The sequence below is a fragment of the Lepisosteus oculatus genome, chromosome 3 (assembly GCF_040954835.1).
Source record: "Lepisosteus oculatus isolate fLepOcu1 chromosome 3, fLepOcu1.hap2, whole genome shotgun sequence".
In the NCBI taxonomy this organism is placed as follows: domain Eukaryota; kingdom Metazoa; phylum Chordata; class Actinopteri; order Semionotiformes; family Lepisosteidae; genus Lepisosteus; species Lepisosteus oculatus.
Window position 1 is genome coordinate 23,461,016 of NC_090698.1, and position 23,201 is coordinate 23,484,216.

The 23,201-nt window shown below is 39.4% G+C and overlaps 1 protein-coding gene across 1 annotated transcript in view; it reads right to left on the bottom strand.

Moving 5' to 3' along the window:
* Positions 1-371: 371 nt before the first annotated feature.
* The window catches only part of kcmf1 (potassium channel modulatory factor 1), a 31,237-nt gene continuing 8,407 nt past the window's right edge, over positions 372-23,201 (bottom strand). The window contains exons 2-7 of the mRNA XM_015340170.2: positions 10,814-10,981; positions 10,253-10,392; positions 7,782-7,883; positions 6,791-6,968; positions 3,742-4,024; positions 372-2,041 (exon numbers count right to left, since the gene is read on the bottom strand). Of these exons, the coding sequence (XP_015195656.2) occupies positions 1,780-2,041; positions 3,742-4,024; positions 6,791-6,968; positions 7,782-7,883; positions 10,253-10,392; positions 10,814-10,981 (1,133 nt within the window). The 3' untranslated portion in view covers positions 372-1,779. The remainder of the gene's footprint in view (positions 2,042-3,741; positions 4,025-6,790; positions 6,969-7,781; positions 7,884-10,252; positions 10,393-10,813; positions 10,982-23,201) is intronic.

Below are 23,201 nucleotides of genomic sequence, written 5' to 3' on the forward strand. Positions count from 1 at the left end.
TATCGAAAAGTGTGGCAAAACTGCCCTTGCTGTACCTACTTTAGATGTTCAGAACATACAAAAGACAAACACCTTTTTGATGTTCATCTTACTGAGTCAATGTATTCATAGCAGATGTGAACTGAGGAAACATCTTGAATCAAAATAGTGCCAATCGCTTACAAAATTCATTGTAGCAGTTTTAAAGAAACTCCACACAATAAGTACCACTGAGCAACATTAATGCTTTAAAAAAGAGCGGCTGTGTGCAGAGTCGATTAACTGAAGAGTAAAACTGCCGACCTTCTCAGAAAATCATCACATGGCATGACTACAGGCACTGGGAAAAAGCAAAGCAGACACGGTGAGAAACACGATAACAGGTCTTGTGATAATTTCATCAAAAGCTGTGCGCAGTTTTTATTGTTGAACTCTAAATTTACATTAAAAAAAAGTCCGCCCTTGTTCTAGAACCATTATGAAAGTTTACGCACAAATTTAATATACATCTCATTGTATTTTACATAAAGGATTAATAGTATAGGCATGTAGGTGGCATGATTCCAACAAAAGGCTTAAAAAACTCACTTCAAAAAGAAAATCAGAATAAATAAAAAGGTGCTAATGTTAGCATAGAGTAAATCAGAACATTTTTTTTAGAATATAAAGAACACAATGGTTGTAGTTTAAATCTCAGGCTCTCCTGATATGAAAAACAAACTCCACAACACAGAAAAGAAACCTAAACAATGTGTGTATGCATCTGAGGAGAGGCAGGAAGTCAGGAAACAAGTTAAAAAAAACTAACAAGATGAATAATATTCAGAGGTCTCGTCTTCTGTACAGTGCATAAATGAGTAAAACTACACCCGGTGTTCAAACAGCTTGATATCACTAAAACATCACAATATAAGAAAAAAGTATATCAGAAGCAAGTTGCTTTTTTCAAATGCGTAGGAGATTTCTTCTATGGCCTCCAGAGGGGATTTCTGCAGCAGTTCTCAGGTCAACCATTGATGCCTCCTCCCCCCCAAAAATACAGATCCTCAGCTGGCGAACAGAAGCGCTGAAAGAACTGACGTACATGTTCTGGGACTAACGTCGGAGAAAAGCAGTCACACAACAAATGTTACACTGAAGAAAAAGGACACAGAAGCTCGCCTTAGAAACGTGCTGTAAAACAAATGCATTGCATTGCTCCTCTTTAAGCTTACTGCAGGTTGGGAAAATAAACACCATCAAAATGTCCCTCAATTTGTTTTTGCTAGGTTTGTTTCAAAATCCTTTGCAGGGAACCCTTAAAAAATAGTTAAAGAAAGCTTTGGGATTATTTCCTTTTTTTTTAATGACAAAGTCATTAAAACTCATGCACTCTGCAAAAAACCTCATGCAGTAGTTATGGTAAACCATCCAAGCAGTTTTTATTCATTAATATTCATAAATACACACAGCAGCTTCATTAGAGATTTTTTTTCAATTTTTTGTTTCCTCTTCAGTTTGAATGTGGAGTATTTATTAGGAGAGCCTTTTGCATGTCAAGGAACAGGAAGCAGAATCTGCCTCTGGCACTGCTACCTAAGTTTACCTGCTAGAAGTAAAAATTAGTTATGTGGAACTGATTATCTTTTTATATATATATATTTCATTTTTTTTCCTCTCTCGCTCCTTTATGAATGTACACAATGTAACAAGAGTGACAGACCTGAAATTACAATCACCAAAACAAACCCAAAAATAGTTGTTGTCCACTTTCATTGGCAGTTACAGCACAGAGGACATTGTCTGCGGAGTGGGATGTCATCAAAGAGGAGGTGGTGGAGGCTCGTTTCCTTTATTACTTTCTTTTAAATTTAGGTTTTCTAAAGCAACATCTAAAGGCATAATATCTACACATCCCATAGCGCCGAAGTCGGCGAATTCCCCCCGTTCGTCCTCGTCTGAGGAGGAACTTTCTTCCCGCATCAAAGTGGAGAGGAGAAGCTCCTGGACAAACAGACTGCGATCTGCCCGTTCACTTTCCAGGGACTGGCGATCTGCTTCCGTCATCTTCGGGTCGTTCAACCTAGAGGACATGGGACAAGAAGACCCCTATCAACACCATGCTGTTTAATTTAATCTGCTCGACTTCTGAGTATCTTTTATTAAATCTTTATCTTCTAAGCCACTGGCTTAATCTCTCTGGATATTATTTTTACTTGATTTGATTTGGGATTGCAGACCTTCTGGATGGTTTAAATAAGTCACTACATTGATGGCTGTGCATATTAGTGTGACCATATTGGTTCCGCGCGGCTCGTCCCCTCCGCCACCCATTCCGTCCCGCAGCACCTGGGGCGCGAACCTGGGTCTCCGGCGTAATGCAACAGGGAACCAGCCACATGAGCTAAAGGAGACCTCCCTCAGCCCAGGTAGCTGACGTCCCTGCTATGCGCAGTGAGGGCGCCGACACCACCATATCCGAACTAGCTCTGCTACATTAGCTCCTTTCAGCTCTGAGAGGAAGTGTTGTAGGCCAGGACATACTTCTGGGAGGGGGTTCAGGGGTACAAGGCTGACACGTTTGGGGCCTGCAAAGATAGCTGGACTCCGTCCAGTTGACATTCACCTCTGGCTAGGAAAGGCACAGAGACTGACATAAAATGCTCATCAAAGAGAAAAATCTCTGCAAGAATGTACCATAAGCTAAGCAGAAATCACAAAGCAGTGCTTGCTGGGCATGTTATAGACCCAGGCATGCCAAGCACTGTCCACAGCTATCCTGAGGAAGATCTGTTAACTACCTGATGAACGAATGGAAGCCAGACATTTACAAACTAACAAACAACGAGCCTAAATTGTTTCTTGATTAATTCAAGAGGCGACAGAAACGCAGGGGAAACTGTTGATCTGCCGTTGTCTGTAAAAATACAAGAACCAAGAAGAAAAGAGAGGCAGATTTGTTTGAAGCACAATGCCTGTGTAGCACAGAGTAAAAATCTAAAATCAGTAAATCAGGCAAGAATCATAATTGCAGTAAAAAAAGGAGGGCCGTTCAACAGAGTGCAGTATCGGTTAAAGCTCACCACAACGTGAGATGAATTGCAGGTACTGGCTAAAAAAGGATAAGTCTTAAGGAGACATGAAATTATGACCGGGGACTGAGCAGTTCTGATTTCAATGGGGATATCATACCACCACTGAGGAACCAGGGCCGAGCTAGCCTGGACAAATAAGGCTCTGGAATTGGGGAAAAAGAGAAGAGAAAGTCTGGCAGAGGAGATGCAGTAATCAAGTCAAGTAAACATTGTGTCTCTTGCGATTTGAAGAAAAAACCTACAGCAAGAGCTGTACTTCACGTAGTATTCTACTAGAATGATGAGACTGCTCTGGCACAGCGGGCAGCTTTTATATATGCGTTTACTACTTTACTTCTCAGGGAGGTAATGTCTAAATCTTGCTATTGAAAGGGAACTGAAAAATGTGTATGTGCAGCAATGCTCATTTTACGGCACAGTGGAACAGAAAAATGGAAAAAACTACGTATAGTTGGACACACGAAAGTAACACGCTTGTATTCAATTTTCCATGATAATTAGCATCAATTCATGACAGGTTTAAGGACAATCGATATTATGGAGAGGGTAAGCAAGTAAATACCACTGTACACTGAACGCAAAAAGATTTATTTAACCAGACTGCGACTAAAGGGTTTCAGACTTGGATATTCACACTCTTGGCAAAATCGTTTTCCTTGGTGCTGCGTGTGCGCCAGACGCAAATTACCTTGTGAGGAGAAACTGAGAATTCTGGGTGGCCTGCTGATTGTTTTCCGTGGTGGTGGTGTTTGTCGTTGCCGTGGACTGCGTGATGGTGGTGGTGATGTTGCTCGTGTTGGTGCGCCTCGTCGCGTTCCGCGCCGACTCCAGCTGTTGCCGTGCCGCCTGCGCCTGCTGTCTCTCCAGCTGCAGCTGCATCTGCAGTTGCTGTAACTGAGAGGCTGAGGGGCCGGAAGAATTCAGCTGCCCCCCTGCCGAGCGTCTCACCCCTGACAACTGAGATAGAAGCTCTGCAAAGATCACAGAAAGGCATTACTAGAACACCGTCACAAACGGATAGCACTTTCCGATATGACTGTTTTTTTTATTCAAGGTAACTATAAGCCAGTTGTATTTTGTTCCAGCAACAGTATAGCAAGCACCTTTCTGAGTACATCAAAGGAAACCTGACATGAGGCACTCCAAAAGACATGAGAACTCAGAAATAACCTAACCTACCCACTGGCACAAGTTGAATCACTCAAAGAAACACTGCTATTGCTTTCTTAAGACATGAAATATATTAAATTCATAGTGGCAATAATGTCTCCTTGATTCCAGGTAATCCTGAAGTGAATGCCGTCACAAAACAGTGAGTTTAGATGACAGGGATATAAAACAGCTGTTGCACATTACCAGTATTGACAGTGTATAAAGTCTGACTATGCATTCAATAATGAACGGAAAAGGCCAACAGTATTTTACATCAAAAACTGTTTAACCTCTGTCTGCACCTTGTTATCCACACTGTGCCAGAGCTGAGGATATTACTGCCAACTTCAAGGACTTGTCAAAGCAGGATAACTCTCCCCATCAGAAAACCTCTGCAGTAAGTCTTTCAGCTTCGCTGTTTGTGGTTAATGGTCCATCACAGCGGGTATGAAAGAAACCATGGAGGAAATGGCCATAATCCCATCTTGCCCCCCAAAGTCTTTAGTCATTACATGCTAAGAAAACTATTTTTAGAACCTGGATGAGTGTTCTTGTTAAACTGCAAAGGGAAATACTCATTAACTTTTAATTAATGCTTGATTTTCCTTTATTTAAAATGCCTTAAAAAATTAAGCAAGAGGGGAAAACAATGTCCAATTATAGCGTTGCCCACTGAGAGTGCAGAGTAAATTCCTTTAATAAAGGGTCAGAAATGCCATCTTTGATGGTATAAGATGGCAACTTTAATGTCTTCCTTCATTTCAAAAATATAAAAATACACCCAAAATCTGTTTTACAGTTGACATTAAAGAGGGTTTAAAACTCCCCGTTCTTGACTCCATTTTATTTACATATTGGTATCATCCACGTATTACAGATTAAGATCCCTTGTGAAAACCTGAGAAGCTACTTGTTAATATTTACATTTACTAAAGATTCTTATCTCTTGTTGTGTTAATCCTTATATCTGCTCTAAACCTAAAGCAAATGTGCAAAGACCTGTGACTGGAACATGATCATATCAAAAAATAGGACAAAGGTGTCCAAACAATTCCAAGAAGCTTACTTTGGAGGACCAAAATTGCATCGACTGCAAAGACATTTTCTAATGTGGATACCGACATGTGGAAGAAGACATGCTGCCAGCATTCATAGATTTCCATACTCCAATCAGAGGTACAACTCATAAATGTGTTCATTACATATTGTTTTATATAATTCCTAGAAATTTAAACAATACGGTTTTGTTCAGGCAGATCTAAGTCTGAAATTCAAGGAAATTGTACATGATTTTGACCAATTCTTTTTGAATATAATATTTCTTGTGTTGCTGCTGGTATCCGCAACAAATGATTAAGGAAGGCTGCAACACACTACTAAAACAGAAGACAACAGGTTCTGAAAAGTTAAAGTACTCTGAGCCCTAAGTTGAAGACGACTATACAATATTTAATACTCTACATATATTAGTCTGAAATGCATGTTTTGAACTGTGCCCTTAGGTTTAATTTGCTTCATTAACGCTTGATAAGCTTTATATTCATTGACATACCAAGCTTGTAATCAGGGGATGTCTACCTTTTAAGCACAGCAGGTTAAGGTTAAATTAAACTCCTTTATGAATGACTTCCATCATGTGAATATAAATGGAAAACGGATTAAGACGGCATGCAGCTCGCAGCAGCACCAGTGTGCTAAGGACACATTATATCTTTGTAAACTGCTCATTATAAAACTATATGTCAAGTGGATTTATTAATTTCATTTGGTTTTGCAGTCTGTATTTTGTACTTTGAGTGCAGTTTCAGATTATCAAACAGTGCTCCAAATGTAAATCCCTTACTTAGTTTTACATTACCAACAAGCCAGGGTGCACACAGTGCACGCATCTTTAAACACGTGCCTTTATCACTTATCTAACGGTGATACAATAAATACAACTGGAATTCATCTTTTTCAATTCATGTGCCATCACCTCAAAGATCGCGGGAAGCTGGAGCCTACCCGGCAAGCTACGAGCACAAGGCAGGGTACACCCTGGACGGGGCGCCAGTCCATCACAGAGCAAGTGCAAGCCAATCATACATGGGGACAATTTGGAGGCCAAGGTAAAGGCTGAGGGGGGAAATTGGGCCGGGACTCCCTACTCTTATCAAGAGATGCCCGGGGATCTTTATTGACCACCGAGAGTCAGGACTTCAGTTTAACATCTCATCCGAAAGACGGCACACGCTACAGTGTAGTGTCCAAATGGATAGCGTCCAATTAATTTCACAAGTGAACTTCAATTACCTTATGAACTGAACAGGAGGATATCCTTGCATCCTGCAGTATTAACACACACATGCCTTGGCGTTAGAGCTTCAAATGGAGCCGTTAACGGAAGATGAAAATAAAGCAACTGGACAAGGACACTAGTCAGCGCTTGCTACTTCCTCTGCCTTTAAAAAGAATGATATGGAAAATATTTACAGAAAGAATGCCTACAGGGGCACTGACTGGTACTTTGGTGCGTTCAAATTAGAGCCTTTTCCTTGCAAAGAAAAAGGTGCCAAGACAATTGTTGTGAATGATATAGGACTTACCAGCTATGGGATCCATGGCTTCCCTATTGCTTGGAGAATATGATGAGCTCTGTGAAGATGAGAGCCCACCAGTGGAACTGCTAGTAAAGTGCATGTTTGATCTGCGGGCACGAGGACCTCCTAACCCTCGCCCAGGGTGAAACATCCTACGTACATGTCGGACACCACTGGATTCATCGTAAGCACTTCGTTAAGGAAAGATGAGAGACAGCCAAACATTCGAAAGGGCGCCATTGTTAACATCACGCTCTGAGAACGACTCATAACTTTCAACTTCCATGCACCTCTTCTTGAAAAACATGCCTTTCAAATACAGCAGTTTGTTTCTAGTCAGACACTGCAGAAGACGTAACAAATCACAGGCAAACTCAGCTGCATTTATTTTGAACCAGATGTGAAAATGCTGCTACATAAGAAACTTAACCACTTACATACAGCTCTGCCTTCCTTTTAGATATCGGAGGATGAGAAAAATAGGGATTCTGAGGCTTTTTTGAAGAGTGACAGACCTTCTTTTAACTCATTTGAACAATATTTTTGATTTTATCTAACAATTATGCAACTAAAAGACGACAATATAAATTCTGATACGTTCCTCAACCCTTTTTCATCTATTCCACACCACCGATATTTTTGTTAAAAAAGAGATGATTTCTGTTGAGAAAATTGTGATAAAATCGGATTACTCTGAGAACACTACCGATAAAAAGCGTATACAGCTCAAAATAAATTTACAGTCATATGGTTTTTGTGTTCCAAGAATTATCTTAATTACTGAACACAGATTAAATAAACTCTAAAGCACGACTTGAATCCATAAGACTGAAAAGTTCCCTGCAACAACAAAGAGAAATAACCATGTGACGCAGATGAAACAATCAACATCAAAAATGACTTCTGAGGCACCAGAAAAGCAAACTACAAAATGCTGTACTGGTATATTTTGGGGGATTCAACAGCTTCACAATGATGAATGTCACTGAAAGGATATTAAATCTCTAGGTGCTCTGTGTTCAAGTGTAAGATGAGCTGCAAAATCATCTGTAACATGATTGGGGTCGCCTCCAGGCAATGCTGCACATATTGGACAGATCTGTAAGAAAAAAAAACAGAAATTACTCAATTAGAAATGAAGGAAAACAAAAAGCAGCAACACTACCTACTTTAAATTAATTCAAATTCCTTCAGTTAACATGATCTCACTTTGAATGCTTGTGACTATGGAACAATAAGTCTTTTGAGCAATCGAAGACTTGGTGAGATGGGCTTTAGTTACTTATTTTTAAACATGGTTTAGGCAAACTGTTTCTCGGCTACCCAATAAATAAGGATGTGACTTCCGATGATTTCCTTCGTGGACAGTAATAAAACGGTAGAAGAAAAGGCAGTGAAAGTTAAGTCACTGACTATCATACATATTAAAAATCTAAAATAACTCGGTCTCTGTATTTTACAACATACAATTTTATTTTCAAATCATCAAACAATTAACTAAAAAATATTAACGGTTAAAATCGTCCAAAAACTTTTACAATTTCACATAGTGTAAAACCTAATCCTTGATTTTTTTAATGAATCTGTGATTGCTGCTTATATCTCAACAGTGAAAGGCTCAAAGTATATAACATATATATAAAACAGAAAATGAAAGAAATGAACATGCACCACAAAAAAAAGCTATACAATTTGTTGTTGGCCTGGGCGCTAAAACTAATCCATACCACAGGAAGGAGTTAAGAAAAAGACATCTGCTACCACCAAAATAAAACAGCCTGATTACTAACGCAGGAGGCGTCACGCGACATTTAGGACACTTAACAGCTTAATAAGAGCCCTGCATTCAAATGGAACGAGGCATAACTGTAGAGGAGGACAAGGCTGCACAGAGTCTAAAGGTGAATAGCTAGTGGGAAGATATTTCCACCTATTTAAAGAAAAGCCTTAATAAGAAATTTAAAAAAGCCTTAATAAGAAACAGAGGTACCTAAGGTGGAACGAAGCTTTATGCCGAAATTCTGAAATCCACTATCAATCGTTAGGTGTGGGAAGTTTGAAGTAAACTGGCCACAACAAACCTATTCAGATGCAGGTGTCTATTTTGAAATCCAAGACTGGATTTGGCCCCTCTTTCTGAACCATACTTCCATTGCCAGTTTTCATAACAAGAAGCCTGTGCACCCATGTAACTTTTTAAACCTAGTTCTGAACAGCCATTTACAAGAAGGCCAGGCCCTTTCATGGCCTCCAAGAGGAAAAGGGAAACTTGAGATGAAATGTTTAACCACAACCATCATCTTTGTTTTCAATATTTCTGATGAAGCCCAAACAAAATATCAATTTACTGATCTCTTTGACAATCAAGGTATAGTTAAAACATAAGTGATCCCAGAGCACATCACAAAAGCAGGGACATACTGCCACCTAGTGGGTGACTCAAAGTAATGCAATAGAGTCACTTGTCCACTCATATTGAATCCCAAAAAATATACAACGCCCTATTTATTCATAACCTTTTTAAATCACTTAAGTGCGCTGTAAATACATTAATATAGACATTTCACACCTGTGATGCTTTGTGCATTTCTGTTTTCTGTTAGTCATTAGCTGCATTTGAAAAAAGGTTGATGAAAACCGGATGATACAGCAGACACAATGAGCAAATACAGGGCCGTGTTCCATAAATTGAACACTCTTGATTGGGAAATTAACCTCTTAATATATTTTGCGAGAGCACAATAAGCTTTTTTAATTGCAAACCCAGAGGGACCAATGGGAGGACTGTATGCAACATGGTATTACTCTGACATTTCAGTGGGGAACCCCAGCTTACTGAGTCACTGGTCTTATCCTGCTGCTTGCATTCAGAACTGTGAACAGCTGTAATGCCAGGTTAAGCATATGCTGAAAAGGGCACTGGGGTAAAAGCCCATAAACCCACTGCATTATAACTTTGATGGACTGTACTATGGGAGGTCTAGTTTCACGGATGTTGACAAACACAGGTTCTGTACAAACCATTCATTTGAGAGCCAAACCCTATACACACAAGAAAAACAAAAAACTTGTTCTTAAATTTCCACTCAATCCAAATTACAATCCATGTCAAACAGCCCATAGTAAAGATAATATGTGGTGTGCGGTCACTAAACTACAAATTACAGTCCATTCGGTTTGGCAGAAAAAATCATGTTGGCAACCCTGGCTACAACATTTAGCTTTGCAAATGTGCTTTCATGTACGAAGCACAGAATGCTCCCAATTAGTCTGTTTATCCAGCTTTTACCTATTAAAAAGTTATTATTAACCTGTAATGAAGTTTAAGAGGGCCATCAAACTGTCCTTCGTTCAGACTATGTAAAAATGAATGAAAATGTAAATACGAATAATAAAATCAAGTTAATTAAGGCTTTGTCTGAAATACTGAACTATTTTAATAATGTTTACTTTGCACAGGAAACTCACCACTTCTGTTGACGTTTCTGCATGTTCTGAAGTGACGTGTTCTTGTAGGGATGTCTCTGTATAACCCATTTTCCCACAATAAGGACAAGTAAAAGACTGGGGCTGCTCTACTGAGAAAGCTTCCCCACCATAATACAAATCTGCAGGAAGAGAGGAAACTAAAGATAATTAATAATCAGTCTCCTAAATACTCTATCCTAAACAAATGGGTATTTGGTAACATTTCACATGCTACTTGCTAACTGCCACACTTTGCTTCAGAAAAGTGAAAAGCCTTTCACTGTTTTAAGCATTTTCCTTACTTGGATAGGGCACAGTAGACAGCATAAGAGAAAAGGCATCTGCTCTTTATACAAAAAAACAGCCAAGGTCTTAAACATCGGAAGAACAAATATAGTTGTGTTGAATCAGCTGTTGCCATTTCTGGGACAGTGCACATTTTTCAGCCTTTACAATCTTTTTAGATTTTAAATACAAATTATAAGGTCCATATAAGGTAATGCCATGCTGATGCAGTGCTTACTAAATGGATATCTGGAGGCAAAACAGCTGGATACCTACCAAAATCTACCCTTGTTAATATACACTGCATGGGATGCTCTGTTGTGTGTCTTGTTGTGGTTGCTCCACTCTCGTAACACGATGCGCACAGGTCGTAGTCGTAGCAGATTAAGCACTTGTATCTCCGACCTCTGAAGTTACCTTTCAAACATGCATCACAGCTGACACCTGCAAAACACAGAACAGGGAAACCCATGAGAAATCAGTTTTGAACGGCCAGCTGCTCAAAATCAACTAGTACAATCCCTCCCGAGCTCTGAATGAGCTCTGATCTGAAGCAAATATGTTAATGCAAAACATCAACTTGAACAGAAAACCTTTCTTTAGAAAAAAAAGCAGACTTAATTGTGTTACCGCCATAGTGGCTTTACAAGTTGGCTGCAATTGATTTACATTTCCCTACCCCTCAAAATCTTCAGCGGCAGATTTGACAAACTCCTCAGCACGGTAACAGCTGATCACTCTCCTCTCTCATGGAAATTTCCTTCTCTTGCCATTTCTCACTCACCTACAGTTTTTTTTTTCTAGGTAAAAATCACAACCAATGCTATGATGAACAAGTTTCATAGAAACGTGTACAGTGAAGCAGTGAAAAAAACCCACACGTTTTGGAGACGTGTTAGCAAGCACAGTCAAAGCATTAAGGCTGGGGCAAGGACTGGGAAGAACGGTGGCAGACATGTCCAGCAGCTAGAGCCATTCATCTTCTGACATGGTTCAAGCTCCACTGAGCCTTACAGTTGTGATACCAGTGACTGAAGAAGTGGCACATCTCTAACAAAGCCCAGCAAGATGCAGGAGGCACCAGATCGCTGATTAATGCCCATGTTACCCCATTAGGGCTCTACCTTTCCTCTGCACAAGGAAACAAAAAAACTATTGATAAATCACCCTTTAAATTATGTTTTTCAATAAACAAATATCTTGGCCAATCCCAGTAGAACACTTCCAGGAAACCCATTTCCTAAGACTCATGAAGACTTACCAGAAAAGTGATGCAATCGCACAGACCAGGACTGCTGTTCTGAAAATTAACAGTAAATCTGCTGCTCCCTTCCATAAATACTCATTTTGTCAGCTCCATGTATGGTATCAGGTAAACAGGCGGACTTTCCTAAACTTCATGACACTACTTAACTTTAGTTCTCTGTGTATATTACGTTTACTGTCCTGTAAAGATACTTCCATCCACATTAATATAATTAGCTATATTAATACCGAATATGAAACAAAACATAAGGTCTGATGGTTAAAGATAAAGCTTGGAAGACAAATACCAAATACATTCACATGACATATAAAACTAAACCACAAGATTGCTTTGTGCATGTTTTTATAAAACCAAAGTATGCAGTTTTGGATACAATGTTTTGGTGTCAATTTGATAAACTTAATCATTCATGATTTAAGTGATTCAGACTGTTGTGTGAGCTCAAAATCACATCATTAGTGAAAGAGTTGAATGGGCACAGATGTTTAGATGATTTAACCTGTTGAATGTCAAGCTTGGTGAACAGTGAAGCAGAGAAAGGAACCGATATACCCTGCTTATCAAGACAACATTGTCTTTGTGCCATCAGCATAGATATGCCAACATCCCAAGTGGACAACACTGATGGACGTCAGCAAGTGTGAGGCAGGCGTGCACAATGATATGCTACAGTTTGCAGTAAACGGATATACCGATGGGGATGTCCAAGTGTGAAGATCTTAGCAGAACATCTAGTCACTAAAAGCCCAAATTGTGGTGGCTGACAACAATCTGACAGCACAGTGCAGTAATGATCCAAATCACTTTGATTCCTGCAGGGTCTGGAAAACTGCCCCTTAGACTGCTCAGAGCTTAGCTCAATGATAGCTTTCTTGGGAGAGAAAAATGTGACAGATATACAGGAAGCTACTTAATTGGCATATGATTGTCTAGGCCATACAAAAGGAATGCAAATGAATTCCACAAGACACCATTTGAAACGTGGTGCAAAATGAATCAACACTGTGGATGACAAGTTATAATCAATTTATTACAGAATGCTGGTGCACCTGCTACAAAAAGGTCCCCCTTTTCCTAATAACTGAGAATTGGTTGCAGTTGTGACTTGTGATAAATTATAATTTGCGAAAAGATGTGTAATATACCGCACATTCCTAGTTTAGCGACGAGGCTTATTAATAAGAAAGAATTAAGTGTTTCTGAGCTTTCCCAAATTAGGCCTCATCTCTCTGTTCATCTCTGTGGTGCAGCCACGGAGAAACTATTCATGCAGGCTGATTTAAGATGTTTTCTTTTGATAAGAAACAAGCTCCCAAAGGGGGATGCACTTAGCTAAGCCTGGCTATCATGATCAATGGTCATCCATTGGTGCCTATCTGTCTAGGGAGTGCCAGTTGGACATCTGGACTGCATTCCTAAGTGTCAGGAGTAAGTGACTCATATCTCACCTTGATCAACCAATCAGGGACTGGTAGGGCCGAGTAACCCACGTGGGACTCTGATGCCCATGGAACTTTCAGCCAATCAATGAGCTGAAGTTCCTCCAGGTAAAAACAGGCAACACAGAGAGCCTGAGAGATTCAGTAAGATTCTGGAGAGGATTCTGTGGACTGTTCTAAACGGAATTCAAAGGAGAATTCCAGGGCAGGACGGCCCAGGAGCAGAAGGCTCCCAAGGGCAGGACATTCTCGCAGCACGCCTCCTGACCATCCTGAGACTCACCCCGGACAACCACGGAATGGCCAGTGTGTCCGAGTGCCAGAACTTTCCTTTGTTCTAAGAGTCTAGAGTGGAGGTTGCCAGAGAGTAACCAGAGGATCAACCCGAGGTTAGCACCAGCAGCAGGCCTCATGAACAGGTCGGAACTGTGGACAGCTGAATCACTATTCAGAACTAGCTCTTCATCAGGAACGAACCGGTCCTCTTCCTGACTTGTTGGGACCCACAGTCATCTTTTCTCCTGTGCACAAACTTTGCTAGTTAAAGCCAACAGTGAGCATCAGCAGCGCACTGTCGCAAGCCGCACAGCACAGCCTGGCACGGAGCCAGAGAGCGCGGATTGGACAGCAACAGCCTGCAACTGTTTCTTTGTGCCCGCAGGAGATCTGAATCCCCAGAAATTGGATGAGTATTCAACTTCAATGCATTACAGCTCGAGAATTCAATTGTTATCCCAACCAGTTGATATCAATTTAATTCTTAAGAGTTATGTACTTGTTTTGAGTATCTAATGTAGAAGTTATAACCAAGTTCATTTAAGAAACGGTCTTAATGAATGATATACTGAATGTATGTCCTCTTGATATGTGTAACTCTTTGTAACTGACCGAATATACCTTTTGTATTCTGATAACCCTCTCGATAAGATCTGTTAGGTTTACATCCATATTCTATGTATAAATAAATGTATCCTCGTGTATTAGTACCTGTATGTGTGCGTTGTTTGAGTTATGTCGCATGGTTGGATTCTAAAGCCATTAAATGAATCAACTTTGTGATTTACTGCTACAATTAATAATTGTCTCAGTAAATGCCCAAACCCTACAGAACTGGTGCCTTCAGAGAGCCACTACATTTACATTTTGGCTATGATTACATATTTGGCGTCCCTGAGCCGGTTTTCTTACACTAGGAAACGCTTCAAAACAACGTAAATGTGGACAAGAGTCAAGAAATTAATATCCACCCTTTCCCCCAATTTATTATAAAAGTATAATGTCCTCTCATATTGAGCTGAGCATTTTTTTTTAAATACCCAACAGAAAAGGGTCCACTTGTTTCATTCAATGAGTGACTCTGACATTCTCATAATTAACCACAGAGCTTCACTTGAGCTGGTGTAAATCTGTGGGCAAAGATCCCTACACATCACACTCTCAACTACTCAGAGTCAGAGAGATGCGATTGGCTTTTTACAGGCTTCCCCATTAACGGAACTAATTGCAGGAAAAAAATGACACTCTTGTAACTCTGCTTTGGTAAAATCCCCCAACGTGAAGGTCAACCCAATGACTAAAACAGCCTCTTCTTTAGTAATGTAGTTTCTCCCGCCCCCGCTATTCTCCATGTACTGCAAGGTCCTCCTGATCCGATTCAGCCAAGCACATTCTGACAGCCCCCGACATGGCTGGAAAAGGAGGCTGCTGGGTGAAAGCACAGCTTCCATCAGCCTTGGATGGTTTCAACAGCTGATAGAGCAGAGAGTCTACAGCACGTGTAGGCACAAGATGGTTATTTCTCATGAGAGGCCCCCCGGATTCTGCCCGCTTAGAAAGGAAATGCAAAGCTGTGTGGTTCAGGTTCCTGTCACTGCTGCCGAGATGAGAAGAGTTTTAGAGAATACTGTGGTTTAGTAGTGTCCAACAGATGAAGTGCATCACTGCCAGCCCATAAAAACTCAAAAGATCACTCTGTACTATTCACCTGGCTAGACTAGAATCGGGCATGCTTTCTAGCATTAACGACTTCATGTGCAAAACAAATCAATCCGATGCCTGGAAAAATCACCATAGTCTATATGAACATTTAACACAATAAAAACATGTTTATCTCTTACATGTTAAAAACAAAATTAAACATGTTAAAATCTGTTAATCGCTACATTATGCAATATTAAGTTGGTTCTGACAACTCTAAAAATACAGAAATGCCATTTGATTAAACGTTTAATGGTTGAAAATGCATTATTTAGGTCTGTCGCATATTTACATAGGTGCACACATTATTATGGCTTCTAATACACATGAAAAATTTAAGCAAGTAAAACGTTCACTTAATTGTTACAAAAATGCGTTTAAGCATCTGCCTCTTCATGCACCTCTCGGGGAAAAAAAAACTTTTAAAAGGATTAAACCACTGGGTGCCAGTCACACGTTAGGAATATGTAGAACTTTGCTCAGTAGCAAACTGCTGAATATTTTTTAAACTGCTGATGGTAAAATGAGTAAAAGCACAAGTTATTTATAAACTGAAAGTATTATCAAAAACACAAAAAGAAGCAGACCAGGGCGAGTATTTGTATGGAACAGACCTGGATGAATGTCTATTTTTGAATAACTTTTAGACCCGAAATCTTTCAATCTAAATAAAAGGCTGAGCAGAATGAATGTTATAAATGACCATGAATATAAATTTTCATTTCTTGTTTCACTGAAAATACCTTGCACAAAACGGATTTCAAAATGGATCAGGGCAGAACTTACTGAAATAAAATGGAAAAGCAAAGCCAAAACTTTGCTTCAAAATACATCAGTTTTAGTTGATTATTAGAATAACGCTCTTTTTGAATCTTCAGGAGACATAAGTTACATGTAGGATCTGCTTTAAATACTACAAACAGACAGGCTGATTTCAAGCAAAACTTGTCCGAGTTCTTTTGTCTAGAGAAGCAAATCCTGTAAGTGCGTGGTTAGGAGCTTGCTGAAGTAAGATGTAATATGCCTTCTGCTGGAATTTCCCCCATCATGAGACAGTTTCTTTGGATGCACAATAAGGTTATTCAAACAATACAAACTGAAGCCTTTTGCATTGTTTAAAAGGAAACTAGATTTAAATTGGCTCTTGAATTCTGGTGATCACAATATACATTTAGAAGTGATAACAGCATTCTATACGTAAGCCCTAGACAATTCTAGGTTTGTTTCAACCAAATATTCACAGATTTAAGAATAAAGGACATACGGCATTTGTTCCATTTTTGACATATGTTAAATATGTACTGTTTTTTCTGTTTTTTTTTCATGAAACATATAGATATGCCAACAGTGCAGTAACAATGACAAGAAATATGACAATCCTAAACTGAGAAAACAGTTTTGAAATAAATGATGAGTGAAAGAGTTTGGGTGCCTCAGAAACCAACATGTTTGACAGAATTCTAAAGTCTGGTAGGGATCTACCAGTGCTCTTGTACAACAGTTTATTCAAATCCTGAGCTTTTCTTCTCACTTAAAATTACAGTAAGCCTACGCATAATTTTGGTGGTCACTATAGATTTGATTAAAAAAAAACAATTTGTATATTTTCCTCCTTGCATTATTGACTTGCCAACCAAATGTGATCTATGTACTATACAGAATAGAGACAGGAAATAAAATATATTTTGCAAGATCACCTAGAATGTAAGTTCCAGATTACTATATCATAAACCTGTCACTATTTCAGAGTTTTTAATGTCATCTCCCATTAAATAGTAATCAGCACACATTTCTTTCACTAGATCCCAACCAAATACATATTCATTCAGTATTTAGGATATTTTTTTATTAGTAGTAACTATAACAATATTAAACGCCACACACAGTAATTCTATTCTTCTTAACTGCCAGCAAAATTAAATGTTACAAAAAACTTTGTAACAAAGTTAAATTGTGAAACTGCAGGACTGAAATGCAGGTTAAACAGGCTCTGGGATTAGAGACAAGCGTCACCTGTGAATTGTGCCTGAGGGACTTATGAGGCAAAACACTCAGCGGCTGTAATATTAAGTGAAAATCTGCCCGCCTAGTTTCATGTTTAGTTGAGCAGTAGTTTTTACAGCAGGGAAATAGAACCAACTTAAATAAATGTCACGTGATTAAAAATACACTGAAAATACAAAGAGTAGTTACATACATTATACAGTGCCTTGCAAAGGTATTCAATCTATCACCAATAGTTATATTCTTGTGAATTACAAATATTTACAAATTACTTCAAATTAGCATTATATTCAAAACTGTCATGGACAAACTGAACACTGTTATATAACAGTAAAGACAAATTACAAAGTGAAATTTACAGATTGCTGAAGAGCCGGGTTCCCTTAATTTCCCTCTTTAAGTCAGGAGTTGGGAGAAGCAAGTTTGTCAACAGATGCCACTGGAAATTGTTTCGGATAGATCTGCACCAGCTTTTCCCAGTGAAAAGGTGTCCTGTTCACAGATTCGTCCTGGCAAAATTGGTCCAGTTCTGTCAGATCCGTTGGGGATAATAAATAGACCTCAATCTTGGAAGTCTCTAAATTGTCTATTGGATTCAAGTCAGGACTTTGACTGGAGCACTCAAGAACATTCACTTTCTTCTGGTCAACACTGATGTAGGTGACCTTCTTTAAATGTACTTTTCCATCTCAATGACAGGAAGTCACTCCAGCATTTCTGTGCAACAGAGAAGGCTGCAAAAATAGAAAAGATTGTTTTTTCTAGGTGGCACAGTGCTGATGCCTTATGGCTCATGAGACCTGGAGCCCCTTCTGAACTTGAGGTACCTTCTGTGTGGAGCCTGCATACTCGCCTAATGTTCTCATTGGTTTTCTCCATGTACTCTGGATTCCCTCCACCATCCAAAAACACGCTGGCTAAGCTAACTGATGTCTCTTAACTGTCTTTGGGTGCATGACCTGCAATGGACTGGTGTTCTGTCACCCAAGTAGTCTTATATTGTGTCCTGTGCTGCCAGGAGAGGCTATACTGCTGTGACCAAAATACATGGCTTTCAGATAAATTGATATATGGACTCGCTATCCTAGAACTGCAAACACAGCCGAAGTGAACCCGAAAAGCACTCATGCAGCATTTTAAAAAAGGCAAGAAACTCTCATTCTCATATTTAAAGTTGTAAAATACTGCTTTCAACACCCTGAACCAATCCTGGAGTGTCCAATCCTGCTCCGGCAGCCCAAGTGTGTCCAGAGATTTTTAAGGACTCTGTAACGTAGCAGCACCTGAAGAGCTGGAAGAAGCTGTTAAAATTGGTTGGGTGATGCCAGAAGCCAATTGGCTTAGAGAGAACTGGAATGAAAACCCACCAACACACAGCTCCAGGAGTAGGGCTGGACATCTCTACTTTATACCAGCAAAGGTTCTCCTGTAAACTATGAATGCAAATTAGAGAAGAGAACTCTCCAGGGTAACCTAATTTACCACCAAATGGTAGATGGTCTTAATATCATTACATAGACTCATGGTAACATACACAGTTGCATGTCTAACCTAAAGAACCAGAGGTTATCAACATGCTTTCTTCAAATTTGAATACTTTGCTTTGTAAATGACAAATTCCAGTCTGTTACGTCTCAGTTACATACATAGTAAATGAACTGATTTTGTACATGAAGCATGTCTGAGCACCCTGGTAACTGCATAAATAGAAATGACTCTTAAATTACTCCCATTAATTCTATTTAAACTGTTAGAAATTGCAAAGGATTTTCCAGATTCCATCACATGTTCAGTGTGGCATTCAGTTTTCTTCCCATATGTTCACATTTTAAGGAAATGAAGATGCCAGAACATTTATGTCCAAACCACCTATTATAAGGAAACGCAGGTGGTTATTAAAATACAAAAAGGTCAAACTGCCACTTCCACCGAGTGGGTGGAAACAGATCTCAGCTAAAGTGACTTGGCCATCATTTAATTTTTCTCTTGGGAGGCCTGGGGATTTTCACAGCACTGCCAGCTCCAGTCACCGAGAAACTATCCCTTTTATTCTTTTAACGAACAAATAAAATATTCTTTGCAAAAAGGGAGCTAGGAAGTAACTGACGCCACTTACATCCGTCGAAGGTTTACATTAGTCATTGTTTAAATCTCTAAAATTCTCTTTAGCGTAGTAGCTGGGACTTGAGCACAGTCATACCACAGCTGTCTGTGCTGTTCTGCAACTTCAGTTCTCTCTCACAACAGGCTATAAAATATTTGATTATGCTGGAACTAAACCAGCAAAGACTTACCTCTGAAAACATTCAAGGTTTATTTATTGTAGGATCCTTCAATAGCCGAGTATTGCATGTTTTCACATTTAGAGCACTGAAAGGGCATGGAAAAGCAAAACAGATACACTTGTGTGGAGTTTCTATTTGGTAACTTGACGTTTTAACATTTAACACGAGCTTGTGATTATGTTTTTAACAGGTTTCACCAGAATGGAAACGGAAAAGAACCTATCAGCATAATAAACAACAAAGGAGGAGCTTTCAGGAATTATGACAACCATACTAAAAACATAACCCTCTTGGGGCTTATGTCAGATTTGAGCTGGGCAAGCTCAGTGCAATTATTTTGTCAAAACAAGCGCCCTCTTTGCCCAAATAAGCAAGTTGATAAATGAGTCAATATCAGCATCTCATCAGCAAAGCTGGCCTGTTCCTCACATACACACTGTGGGATACCCAGGTTAAAGTACTAAAGGCATCTGCTTGGCAGGCAAGCTGGGCCATGTAGCCCAGAGATGAAAGGTTAAGCCCTGGTGAGGCTATGAGCATCTAACAATCGACAAGGTGGGCCAAATGGCCTCCTCTCACTGTGACCTTTCTTACAGTCTTGTGCTACAGTCCGGCAGTACTCCCCAGTGCCTCCTTAATTTCTTCCAACACAATGAGAACTCGTCAGCTTTAAATACCACCTGATTCATATCATATCATATAACACTGTGTTCTAGTTCTTTTAGTCCACATTTTAATTTAAGTGACCATTCCAATTATTATGAGCGACACACCTTGTTAAGCGACATTTGACAAGTAAAAAGCAATGTGCAACTACGATAACATTAATAATCAAGCCGTACGTAGTTGTACAAATACACTCATGCTAATAAGTTTAAAGTAAGGGGGCAAATAGCATGGACAGTAGCTTAAGATGAGTTCAGCATCTAAGGCGCATAGCTTCCTCAAATCCAGCAAACCTCGCTGAAGCCACAGAAGCAAGCGACGGAAAACAGACAGGTGATCAACCGTGCACGACTATCGCAGAATTTACACTTTGGTCCAAGAGCAGGAGCTTGAAGCGACGGAGAAGGGACTAAGCTGACAGCTCAATACAGAACACTGCAAGGTGCAGCAAAATGTAGAGTTTCAAAAGAGTTCTTAATGCTACTAAGCAGACATACTCATTTATCTGAATTCAGGTGCAGTGCCTTCCAAAGATGTAAACATTACTCCTGGGTATTTCTGTCAATTATGGCAGAAAAGCAGACAGACCCATTTTCAAACCAACCGATGAAAGAAGATAATGGAGAAAGGGCATGCTCCAGCTGAAGCTCACTGCACAAACAAAAGCAAGTCATATCTTCTTGAAACATGTGAAGACAGCACAGGGTTTTAAATCCACCAAACTGTGGCACAACAAACGCCACAAATTGGAATTGGAATTCAATCTGACCTTTCCCAAATGTGGTTTGTCTTTGAAAAACGTTTACTAACGTATTTATACAGAGACTTTAGAAAATAAATTTAACGGTCTTACATTTTAGTTATCGCAATCTAACAATTTCATCTCAAATCCCTGCTTGGGACTATAAACAATTTTTAACGTTAAAGAAGAGTCTTCCTATACTGAACAGGCCAGATCCTCATTGGACTGGTATTCAACCTTTTTTGGTTAGTTTCAACCATTACATAGGGATTTAAATATCTGATAAATAGTGTATATTGCATTAAACCATGATGTTCACTTTCCAATTTTTCATTTACTAAAAAATGCAGAAGTCATTCAGCACACCGGACTGCTCAGTTATATATTAACAAGTGCTAAATTCAAAACAATTAATCTATCACAGTACCGAAATAATTCAATTTCACAAAACTCACTGCTGAGCAAGAAAGTCATGGCGCCAACACCAAAATCTGTAGGATGACACCAAATTTGCCGACGTGCATCGTGGAAACGGATCACAAGCATCTGCGGATATTTCACTGAATTGTTCTAAAGCTTGGAAGGGAATGATAAAAACAAATATACCCCACAGTGCCTGCAAAGATGATGCCAAAATAAATACCTAGAAATACAGCAAGTGGAAGCAGGCAGGAAACACCTTAACACAGATGTAAGGTACATAGCTGTGTTATTGTGTAATACTGGAATATTACTATATATAGCAATATATCTGAAATACATGTATACATATTGAATACTGCTGGAATGTTTGTGAAACTTCCCAGTGATATGGTAATCTGGCTCATAATCGATAAGCTAGCAGTGGCAAGGCTCCGACATTTTCACTTTGTACTTTTCCTTTGAGAAAAGATCCTTCAAGCATCGACATCATCCTTCTCCCATCTTGAGTGCATGAAGGCATTCAGAGTTCTCTCACAAAAAAAAAAACAACAACTTGCGAACAATATTAAAACATCACTGGAACAAAAGCCCCAGATGTCAGAAGGCAAGCCTCACTCCTAAACAGCTCTACAGTAAAAATAGCTTTAACAAGCCCAACGAGAACTTCCTAGCAAATGGAAGCCTTATTGTGTTCAGTCTCCACTGTATCAACAGTGGTTAGCCAGTGAGAACTAGCAAAATAAGTATTCAATGACTGGTACCAACATGGTATTCACCTTTGTTGGAGGGTGGTAATAAAGACAGCAGCTACATATCTGTTTGGTCTCCTGGGGAATAAAGTTAAGTGTCTTTTAAAGTGAATGACTTATTTAAATAGAGTATATGCACACCAGAATAAGCCAACACATGATCATGTATATATAAATAATTACAAACTACATGATGATTAATTATCAATACAAATAAACGTCAATAGTTGTACCTTGTTTAATATGTTTCCAAGAAACACTGCCAATGATCTGCGAATATCTCTGGGGGACAATCTGGCGAAACTGGGATGAAGGTCTGCTGTGAGATGAACCCGGTTGTCACAGTTAACGGTGATTCTTGTTTCTTTACTCAACTCAACACAGTTTATAACATCATAAGACTACAGGTGTTATAACACTGCTACTGCTGCTTGGGTACTTACACGGACAGCGCACGCATACACAGAAATGATTCTCCACAACGGACGCGTCTTGTGAAAAAGAACGTTCTGCACTGGGAGGGCTGGAGGTGGAAAAGTCAGCACGTGGACTGCATCTCCCTGCTCCAACACCTTCAGCTGATGCTGCTGCACTGTTTTTTTCGCCAGTTCCCCTTACTGTGTCCTAAATTATAGAATTAAAATGTGAGAATTCATTGTTTGAGTGCCGTCACAAACACAGTGATGCCAATTAAGCAACCATTATACATTCATACTACAGTGTTGATGTCAAAATAGAAAACCGCCACTAATATAGCAGTAGTGATTAAGACGACCAACAAGAAAAGGGTATCATTTACAAACTAAAGTGTACATATTAATACCGTTTTTGTAATAAAGATGGAACAGGAGGTGTTTTGCATCACAGGCTCTGACGCACTTTCAATGGAAAGAAATACTATACTGAAGCTGTACATCACGCCGATATTAAAAAATAATGTTATCTGGAAAGAAAAGCTATCAAGACTTATTCCTTCATGTTTTGTATAAACCAGGAAAGCAGGGGAACTGTATGCTAGCATACTTGTGCACTAAAACACACAGTTTAGAATCTATACAAAATTATAATGTGCATAGGAAAAAGGTCCCATCATTTTCTTATCCCTTTCTGCT